The sequence below is a fragment of the Chiloscyllium plagiosum genome, unplaced genomic scaffold, assembly GCF_037043375.1.
Source record: "Chiloscyllium plagiosum isolate Xiang-an unplaced genomic scaffold, Cpla_swu_hap1 HiC_scaffold_32, whole genome shotgun sequence".
Lineage (NCBI taxonomy): Eukaryota > Metazoa > Chordata > Chondrichthyes > Orectolobiformes > Hemiscylliidae > Chiloscyllium > Chiloscyllium plagiosum.
In genome coordinates, this window is record NW_028270170.1 from 12,123,592 (window position 1) to 12,134,693 (window position 11,102).

General features: G+C 42.5%; 1 protein-coding gene across 1 annotated transcript in view; it reads left to right on the forward strand.

Annotated features, from left to right (window-relative positions):
- tbx21 (T-box transcription factor 21) overlaps nt 1–9,091 on the forward strand; it is a 41,539-nt gene extending 32,448 nt beyond the window's left edge. The window contains exons 3-6 of the mRNA XM_043674874.2: nt 946–1,067; nt 1,865–2,023; nt 3,815–3,876; nt 6,766–9,091. Of these exons, the coding sequence (XP_043530809.1) occupies nt 946–1,067; nt 1,865–2,023; nt 3,815–3,876; nt 6,766–7,471 (1,049 nt within the window). The 3' untranslated portion in view covers nt 7,472–9,091. The remainder of the gene's footprint in view (nt 1–945; nt 1,068–1,864; nt 2,024–3,814; nt 3,877–6,765) is intronic.
- The last annotated feature ends 2,011 nt before the right edge of the window (nt 9,092–11,102 follow it).

Consider the following 11,102-nt stretch of genomic DNA (forward strand, 5'->3'; position numbering starts at 1 on the left):
TAGAAGCTAAATGGGTTCAAGTCCCACGTGCAGGCATTAAATCTGAGCCAACACTCCTCCAATGTGGTTTTAAGGGAACGGTGCACTGTCAGAAGTGCTGTCACTCAGAGAGAGACTTATGAATTGATGTCCCCCTTTGCCCTTTCTGCTGGGTACAAAAGGTCCGGTGATGTTATTTGAAGAAGGGCAGAGCAGTTTTGCCTGGTGTCAGTGCTTCCAACCAACATCACTTGGAACAGAATAGCAACCTGATGTAGCCATTCTCATTTTGCTGTTTGTGCACAAAGTGGCTGCTGCATTTTTATTATAGTACAACAGCAACTACACATCACATAATAGGTTTATTATCTTTATTTTGCGGAATTTACTAAACTGATTTTGACTGCTTGTAAACAGCAATGTTGCCTCCTGATGGTTGGGTGACCATCCGTCAGCTGCAGTGAACAGACAAGTTAGCTGGGGGTTTCTAATCCTAGAGAGCAGAATGTCTCTGTTAAAAAAAGTACTTCAGGCTTGTAGTCAGCAGTGTGAAACCCAGACAGCAGGAGCCAGTCCTGGTCTTAGCAAGGTATAAAGTAACACATCCTAAAGGTCAATAGACCACTTTTACGTAGCTTCTCTGGGAAACCCAAGTTCAGCTTTGCATTAATCAACGCCTCATTTACACGTGCCTTAATCAAATAACCAGTAAAATTGCAATAATGCACTACAAATATTTATCACCAGATGCATTAATCCATCCTTACTGCAAGTAGGTGCCTGTTAACTTTTTAACATATGCTAAATCCTCTTTCTTAGAAACACTAGTGACTCATTTAAAATTCAGATAAATGCAGCATGCAGTCCTGTCATGAGTCATTCCTTCCTCATGAAGTCAGTTCAAAAATGTCCTTGCATCTGCTTAAAGGCTGATTTGATGATATGGGCACAATTGTTCCATTGCAGGCAATCGGACATACATCCACCCAGACTCGCCAAACACAGGGGCACACTGGATGCGCCAAGAAATTTCCTTTGGGAAGCTCAAATTGACCAACAATAAAGGAGCATCTAACAATGTCACTCAGGTAAGAAAATCCATTCCGAAAATTAATTGCATTTTCTTTAAGGTGGGGTCTGTGTAGATTCAGCTCCACGTTCTTCCACTTCAACCACACATCCCCAACTGGAATTGCTCTGACTCGAATTTCTGGATTCAGCTCCCACTGGGCCTCTGGAAGACCGTTCGTAGGAGTTTTGGATTCAAAAGTGCGTGTTTTTCACCAGCCTGATGGGCTGAAGGGTCTAAACTCAATGGCTATTTCCAGGGTCATGATCTTTAATTCCTACTTCACTAGCTCCTGACTTCAGATATTTCTGCCCCCATTTCTCTTTGGCTGTGCCGAGATTTGGGGATAGATATTCAGCCAACACTAGAGGTCTGAGAGGATCTTTGACAGATACGGGGGAAGGGAATATTCCCTGACAGCTTGTAAGAAAGGTTTTCTTTAAAAACTGAGCTAAAGGCTCACAGAGAGAAATTACGCCAAGTAGCACCTTTTTTTCCCTTCTCCTTCAATGCCCCCACTCTATCCCCCTTCCTGAAATGTATCTATGAATTAGCTCAGTGGTCAAAATTTATCAGCCCACCCACCACTTGGTACTGTCCTCCAATAAAGGCAGAGGTCAAATTTTGTTTGGCTATCAGGTGACAAGAGAATGGCTTTGCCAATGTGCCATCTTCAGGCATGGCTCCCTGGGTGCTAGGTTTCACTCTAGTGAGGATCAGCTGGAGTTCGCCGCATTTATTTGGGCTTTCTGTCTTCCCAGGAGTGTCCTGCTCCCATCCCCCAGCCCATCACTGCCTCCTACCTTTCTGTTGCAGATGATTGTGTTGCAGTCCCTACACAAGTACCAGCCACGGCTTCACATTGTGGAAGTGAAGGAGGACGGCACTGAAGACCCATACCTCACGACGAAAATGCAAGCTTTCACATTCCCCGAAACACAATTCATCGCTGTTACCGCTTACCAGAATGCTGATGTGAGTTGACCTTGGTAAAAGTTTCAAGCCCATTGTTTATTTTTGTTAGCCAGGCTGTCTGAGGAGGGTTAGAAGGGCTAGAGAGTGGAATGTAACCTTATATCCCTAATGGCAACCTGAATAATATGTTAGGATAAAAACAAAATGCTGTGCTCATTAAAAAGCTGTTGGAGAAACTCGGCAGATCTGACAGTATCTCTGGTGAGAGGAGCACAGTGAACATTTTTGAGTCCAATATGACTTCTTTGGAACCAAAAAAGCACAAAATGGACTCAAAATGTTAACTCTGGGTGGAATGTTTCCAGCAAGTGAATGACTTGGGCCTTGCTGAGAAAGTTGGTAAATAGGGTGATATCAGCAGAAAGGGGATTCACTATTCATGAGCAAAATGTTCAATTCCCCAACCCGGAGGAGAATGAGTAATGAGTAGCCGATTTGGATTTATTAACGTCTCATTATTAATTAATTGCACCTCATTTAATCACAGTTTTCCATTGTCCTACTTACTGAATAGAAGTTACATGGTCCCTCGGTCTAGGGGACTGACTCTGTGCTGGCTGGGCCACAGTCAGTGTGTCAGAAAAGCCCTGGCTGACTAATATAACCAGGAGATTTAAAATCTCCTTAGTTTAGGGGACTGACTCTGTAAAAAAAGATTTTAAAAAAATTAATGGTGACAGCTCCCTCAGTGAAAGTCAGAGCGGTTATCTGGTGTCTCCAGTTCACCACAAGCTCCTCTGGGCCTCCACCTTGGACAGCAATTGCCAACATCTCAGGGCACACTCCACGGGCAATGACCATATCCATCCCTCATCCATGGAGGTTGGCACTGGACATGCACCAGCCTCATCACAGCCTCATGGCCTATCTCTGACCCAATACAGTTCTCCAGTGCTGTACCTTGGAGTACATCATGACCCTGGAGTGTTAGTGCCAGCACATTTTGTGTACAGGCTCCAGAAGCCAATTTGTGGACTGGATCTGGCTGCCTCTCAGGTCCCTGATTGCTGTTTTTGTGCTCACTCACTTTGCGATTAGTTGGATACTCACAGCCTTGCCTTGCCTTCTCACTCTTTGCTGTCCCACCCAGAGCTGAAAGGCACACACCTTGCTTCTGTCTTGCCTTCTCTCTTAGTGTAGACCCAATGCCGGGCAGCCTATCCTGGCTGCCAGCAGTGATCTGTCAAGCGGGAGGGGGGGTTGGTGGATATGACACTGTACGGCAACATGCTTTATCAGCCTTACACCTACACCGTGTGTCAATTGCGTAGACACCAAACACATCATTCATGCCTCTGCTAAATGGCAATGTCTCGCAGTCTAAGGAGAGTAATCCTCAGTAAACTCAAGGCAAACACTGTTCAGTGTGGAGGTCCCAACACACTAAAGCAAGGACAGCCTTCAATATGAGTCCAGAGGATTGTGTACGGCCGGTCAGACACTTGGAGTGGTTAGACTCAGGGGTACCTCTTCTTCAGAGACCAGAATATGAAGAGTCATATCGGACTTGAAATGTTAACTCTGTTTCTCTCTCTACAAATGCTGCCAGATCAACTGAGTTTCTCCAGTGTGTTACATCACTGAGTGGTACTTTGTCATCGTGAACTCCAGCATGGTTCAGGCCAGATTGGGCGTGAAAGGATCAAAGAGATGTTGCAACCAAAACTATTTTCCATTAAACAGAAAACTGATGCGTTCAGCAACATAATCACCAATGAAGCTGCAGCAATGTTTGGAAGTGTAAGGGGAAAGATATCTGTCTGTAACTGTTATGGAATATTTCTTTTCCAGATCACACAACTTAAAATAGACCACAATCCTTTTGCTAAAGGCTTCCGAGACAATTTTGACTCGTAAGTATACTTATTGTATCATATCTTCACAGGCTCAATTATTTTTCGAGGTTATACTGAGCAGAATTGAAGGGAGCGTTTTTAACCTCTGCCAGAAACAGGGACGATGGACACTTAAAATTGCACTGGTTACTGGTCCACCCTGCAGAAAATAGGCAGTAAAATTTCCCAATCCTGATTGGATGGAGCAGGCAGTAACTTGGCTCGTCCTTTCTCATGCACGCGTTCAAGGTCCAGAGGTGTGTAGCAGCAATTATGAGCAGGTTGATTAGGAAATATTGATTGATTCAGGGTCACAACGAACACTGGACAAGCTGAGCCACATTGCGTTTCCAGTTTAGCCAAACCCAGTGGATAAGAAATCTTCCCCCCAATACAACTCTAACATCTGCACCCTCAACCACTCCAGGTCCTTCAAGGCTTCCCAGCCCAGCCTCGCCTGTCCCAACCAACATAAGTAGCTCATCAACCATACCCTTTCCATATCCCAACTTCCCCACTGGGTATCACATTCCCCTGGTTTTCTAGTGGCATTGAGAAGTAATGCTGCACCGTCCTGCTTTACTGGAAGTCCTGCTGAGTCCAGACTCCTGCTTAAGTCTCCCTCACATCCTGCCCGTTCTGAATGCATCTCGAATTAAAATCCAAGGGACATCTCAGCTCATTGAGATTGACAACAGCCTTGGATTAATTTGCAAGATGTGTGCAAAGTCACTGCAGGAGGTTAAAAGCTAAGCTAACAAACTTACCGATGCAAAGCTCCCTGCAGAACAGCTCATTCACAGAGGAATCATCTTGTTGGGTTACATGCAGATGGAAAGGAAGAAGTTGCGTTCCTAGTAATTGGCCTGGTCTTCTGAGGACCTGAATGAGTGGCATGAGGGAAATCAGCATCAACTCCATTTCACTTTTCCATTGTTGGGCTTGCCATTTAGAAACCAAAACCCATTGCAATCAAACAATAATGTTTCCTTCCCAAAGTAGGACATTCTACAACTTTTCTCAGGAAATTCCTACGTATGCTATAGAATTTAGTAGAATTCTTTCACCATTTATTTGAAAAGAACTAACATTGTATTTTCAGAAAGTCATGCCTAATCATCCAATTACCTAATCATTCATTTAGTGGACAGAGTGCACACAGTTATGCTTCAAGACCTTTGATCAGTGCTATAAGAAGTAGTAAGGATGTAGTAACTCTGATGGGAGTGCACTATAAATTCAGGAGAATGATATCTTGACTGAGTTAAAGAAGTTGAGAAGGAAAGGTTACGAAAACTAATGTCTTCCCTACTTTACAGAAGGTTAACAATTGACTTGATCTGAAGTTTTCAGGATAGTAAGAGAATTAGATAGACGAGCTAAAGAGAAATTGTTTATGCTCTTTGGGGAGCCTATAACAAGAGTTGTAATCTAAACGTTGGAGCTAGATCTTTGAGGAGTAAAATAAGGAAAATGACCTTTCAAACAAATGGTGATAGACTTTCGGAACACTCTGCTAAATGAATAGTTTACACTCGATCAATCATTAACTCTAAGATCAATAGATTTTTGTTATTCAAAGATATTGAGGGGTACAACGCAAAGGTGGGGACATTGAGTTGTGTTGTAGTTCAGCCATAGAGTCATAATTCATAGAGATGTACAGCATGGAAACAGACCCTTCGGTCCAACCTGTCCATGCTGACCAGATATCCCAACCCAATCTAGTCCCACCTGCCAGCACCCGGCCCATATCCCTCCAAACCCTCCCTATTCATATACCCATCCAAATGCCTCTTAAATGTTGCAATTGTACAAGCCTCCACCACTTCCTCTGGCAGCTCATTCCATACATGTACCACCCTCTGCGTGAAAAAGTTGACCCTTAAGTCTCTTTTATATCTTTCCCCTCTCACCCTAAATTTATGCCCTCTAGTTCTGGACTCCCCGACCCCAGGGAAAAGACTTTGCCTATTTACCTTATCCATGCCCCTCATAATTTTGTAAACCTCTATAAGGTCACCCCTCAGCCTCCGACGCTCCAGGGAAAACAGCCCCAGCCTGTTCAGCCTCTCCCTGTAGCTGAAATCCTCCAACCTTAGCAACATCCTTGTAAATCTTTTCTGAACTCTTTCAAGTTTCACAACATCTTTCTGTTAGAAAGGAGACCAGAATTGCACGCAATATTCCAACAGTGGCATAACCAATGTCCTGTAACATGACCTCCCAACTCCTATACTCAATACTCTGACCAATAAAGGAAAGCATACCAAACGCCTTCTTCACTATCCTATCTACCTGCGACTCTACATTCAAGGAGCTATGAACCTGCACTCCAAGGTCTCTTTGCTCAGCAACACTCCCTAGGACCTTACCATTAAGTGTATAAGTCCTGCTAAGATTTGCTTTCCCAAAATGCAGCACCTCGCATTTATCTGAATTAAACTCCATCTGCCACTTCTCAGCCCATTGGCCCATCTGGTCAAGATCCTGTTGTAATCTCAGGTAACCCTCTTTGCTGTCCACTACACCTCCAGTTTTGGTGTCATCTGGAAACATACTAACTGTACCTTTTATGCTCGCATTCAAATCATTTATGTTCATGACAAAAAGTAGAGGGCCCAGCACCGATCCTTGTGGCACTCCACTGGTCACAGGCCTCCAGTCTGAAAAGCAACCCTCCACCACCACTCTCTGTCTTCTACCTTTGAGCCAGTTCTGTATCCAGGCTAGTTCTTCCTGTATTCCGTGAGATCTAGCCTTGCTAACCAGTCGCCCATGGGGAACCTTGTCGAACGCCTTACTGAAGTACGCCATAACTTTATAAAATAACAGAACATGCTGAGATTGGGTTTCTCCTATTCCTTCCCTCCCATGAATCCCTCCCCCTTGGATTGTTTCTTTCAGAATGTATGGGAATTCTGAAGGAGATCGACTGACCCCCTCTCCACCGGATCAACCAAACTGCCAGCAGCTGGTTCCAGGCACACGGTATCAGCCATTCCTACATGACCAGTACATGAATGCCTTGCCTCAAGGTCGGTACTACAATGGTGATCGGACTGTGTCTCACACATCTAAACACAGAGAAGACATTACAAACCCTCACCGATGGTTTGTGTCACCAGTACAACAGCCAAGTGGCAACAGACTGGATTTCGGCTCCTATGATCCAGAATATGCCGGGAATGCCTTTATGACTTACAGTATGAAAGGTTTCCCTCCTCTTCAAGCAACTCCCCATCCTCTGGGCTACTACCAGGATCATCCGTTCAGTTCAGGAAATGCATGGGGTGCAAGGGCACCCTCTCAATTTCACCACAGCAAGCCCGGCTCCGCATTGACCTGGTACAGGCCGGTGGCCGATACCAGGCCAACGGTGGTCAACATAGAGGACAAAAGCAAAGAAACGGAGGACTCATCTTGGCTCGAGCCTCATTCCGTTAAGTCGGCTGATTCTTCCGATTCGGGACTGTATGAGGCAGATTGCAAACGGAGGAAAGTGTCTCCTTATACCTCAAGCACTGAGAACTCACCCCCCAATCAGAATGGTGAGAAATACGAGAAGGAAAATGGAAGTGATACAGGGTACTACAGCTTTTATACCAACTGAGTCACTCCTACGGCAATGTTGGACAAGCACACTCTGCACAACATGCCAAATGATACAAACTACATCGAGTCCCCAGGACTGGTCATCACCCCAAAGATGGAAGGGGTGGCAACTCCCCTTTACTGTTCTAGAAAGTTCCCTTAACGACGTTGGCCTTCAGAGGGATAGAGAAAATCTTCTAGCCCTGCAGGAGGGGTGGGAATTTATTTCTTATTAAATTGGTCTTTCCAACACAGACATTATCTGCAATGTTTTGAGGTGTATGGAGTGTTCATAATGAAGGGCAAGTATGTTAGTTATTATGTGACATACGTGGGGTTATTGGAAAAAACACTTCAATCAAGCACAATTTTATCAATCACCGATGTACTTTTCACCACCCATGTTTCTTAGGATTGCAATATACAGACGGAGAAAATGATAATTTTAAAGTGGAGACAATGAATTCTTTTTGAACCAATTAAGTGGCTGCCAAAATGCACGCCCAAGTATGATTGTTTCTTTTTTTTATGTGTTTCAAGGTTTATAAATGTGATTTTATAAAATAAGATTAAATAAAACTTTCATTGCACTGTAATGAATTTAGGCAAAATTCACCTCATGGTATTGAGGAAAACTGGCTCTCCTAGCATGGCAACACACGATCTTCAGGTCATAATGTTGTAAGTTGCCAGAGCCAGGGCCAGAACTAAGCTTCTCATTTTTTTTAAAGTAAAATGTCTTGGTAAGTTAAATGTGCAGAAAATAAATAGCTGTGTTCAAGATCTTCTGCAATATTGGCTTTTTAAATGTACTTTAAAATGAATCTGTTAACACTCATCTTTTGCTTTGTTTACCTTGTTGTTTACCATTACTCTGCTGTGTTTCTTTCTCTGATCTCTCATTTCCTTAATCGCAAACTACCCCAGATCTATCCTCATTGGGGTGTGGTCCCATGGCTTCAGTGTCTCAGCTAAAATTCCATTCTTTCTGAGGGAACCTTGACATAGAGTGAAAATCTGGTTACTTATAATTGGGCAGCATTGCCCATCTTAGTTTTATCTTCACCGTAATGCTTACTACAGCAAACCATTCTAGCTGGCAGTCATGAGTGAGAATCATGAATATCTTTCACCCTCCATATCTACAGCTGTCGAGATCAATGCTGTGGCTCAGACCAGCATCCTAAACTGAGATTAGCGCATCAGATTTGATTCCAGCAGTATAGTTAGCAATTGAGTCTTGGGAAGGGAAGAGCTATTCTGTACTAGCACAATGACCACATGTAAATATATATATTATGTAATTATTTGGGACCAATTGTAAATTGACTCATTTATATAATCCTGAGAGATCACCAAACCACCAACATTGATACTGAATGCAAATGTGACCTAAAAATCAAGATGCACAACAAATAAATTGTGTATATATTAAAAAAAGATTTCTGCTATTGTGTCAATGTTAAGTGTAGAACCACTTCTTAACTATGAAGTTTTATTCTTGAAAACTTAATTTATTCAAAAAGCATTGGTGTACATTACTGGTTTTGTACAGGTTAATGTATATGTTTAATAAATAGAAAATAAATGCACAATGGTTGTAGCTATTTCATTTTGTAATAAAAAAAGAATAATATTACATCAAACTTTCCATTGTTGAAATTGATTTTTTAAATGAAACAATGACAGAGACCAGGATTTTCAATTATGTTTGAAGGATAGACCTTTTCATGTGGATTGAAGAATTTTACCATTTAACACAATGTAGGGCTCCTCTGTTAAAAAGGTACTGTGTGCAATTCAATGTGTATTTTTATGGCTACAAGGATTAATTTAAAAAGACACAACGCAAGTAAGGGGCCAACCATTTAAGGTGGAGATGTGCAGAAATGTTTACTCACAGAGGGCTGAGAGTCGAGAGAACTCTCTTCTCAAAAGGCATGGTGAGTCAAGTCATTGAATATTTTGAAGACACATTCTTGGTAAGCGAGGAGATGAAAGATTATCAGAGGTAGGTGAGAAGTGCAGCAATCGGGTCAACCATGACCTATTTGAATCACACAGTAAACTCGAGAGCTAAGTGGTCTAGTCCTGCTCCTGATTCAAATGTTCATATTTGTAGGACTCATGTGCTGTAAATGCACACAATGGAGATCAATCCCTCACCAGTGCAAACAGGCACATTCTGCGGCTGATTGCTGGGAGGCAATTTGTGGTTTAGCAGCTACTTGTAAACACCTAAAATTTACCCAAGATCTGAAATTTAAGGAGGAAATGACTGACTACATTCATTTTCTTCATTGAAGAACTGTAGAACCTTGAAAGTATGTTTAGCAATCCTCAACCTTAAAGGTAAATCACTGTTTTATATGAGATGTGTTTTGAGATATTTATTCTCTTTCAAGTCTTCCCTTGAATGTTACGTCTCAGAAATAGTTGCAATGACAACCATCATTGATTGTTGCAAAAGCCCATCCAGTTCATTAATGTTCTTTAGGGAAGGAAATCTGCCATCCCTACCTGGTCTGGCCTGTATGTGACTCCAAACCAATAAGTTATATGATTGATTCTTACCTGCCCTCTGCAGTGGTCAGGTAAATCACTGAATTTAAGTGTAATTATGGCTGAAGAACAATGTTGATCTTGCCAGTGACATCCATATCCCATGAAAGAATAAACATAAACCTTCCCTCCGCTCACTATGCATTTAGCTCATGCCTCATTCTTTGCCATGTATTCTGCCCCCATATGCCCATAGTGCCCAGGGATGTGCAGGGTAGGTGTGTTAGCCATGAGATTAGGGTGGGGATGTAGGTCTGGGTGGGCTGCTTTTCGAAGGGTCAGTGTGCACTCGATGGGCTGAAAGGCCTGCTTTCACATTTCCATTCTCAGCACTCAAATCACCAGTCAAGTTTATTTTGCATATTCCTGCAATACTGATTCACATTACCTATTATTTGGTGGCAAGGTTTCACATCAACAGTACACCGAGGTGCTAATCTGAACAATTAATACTAGCAGTGCATTAGTGGGGATGGATTGGATGGAAAGGCTCAAGTCACACTGTTCCCTGGGGTTGGACGTGAAGCAAAAACATTAAGGATGCCTCCAAAAGGCAGGACTCTTGTGGTGCAGTGGTAGGCTTCTATCTCTAAGCCAGGAGGCCTTGGTTCAACTCCCATCTGCTCTAGAGGTGTGCAGTAATACATCTGAACAGATTAATTATTAATATCTACCTAGCTAATAAAATGATGGGTAAATTCAACCCTTTCATAAAAGAGGTCAGTTTTGATTTCATTCATTCTCAACATTAAATGTTGCAGATATTGAAAGAGAAGAAGAAAAAAAAATCCCCTAAATACATTTGAAGTTTATTCATTGATCTTAAATTTCACCAGCTGCAATGGCCTCAGGATTTGAACACATGTCTCTAGAGTATTAGGCAGGACCTTTGAATTATTATGACACTACTGAAAGTCACAGGAATAGCGTTGAGGTTAACTAACTCAATATTGACCAGACTTCAGATCTTGCTAGTCTGGCTAATTTTAAACATTTCATTCCTCGTGATCTGTTGGCTATGCGGGTGACAGGCCATTTAAAATGTTATTAAGAAGACTGCGAAACCATGAAAACTGAACACATCACTA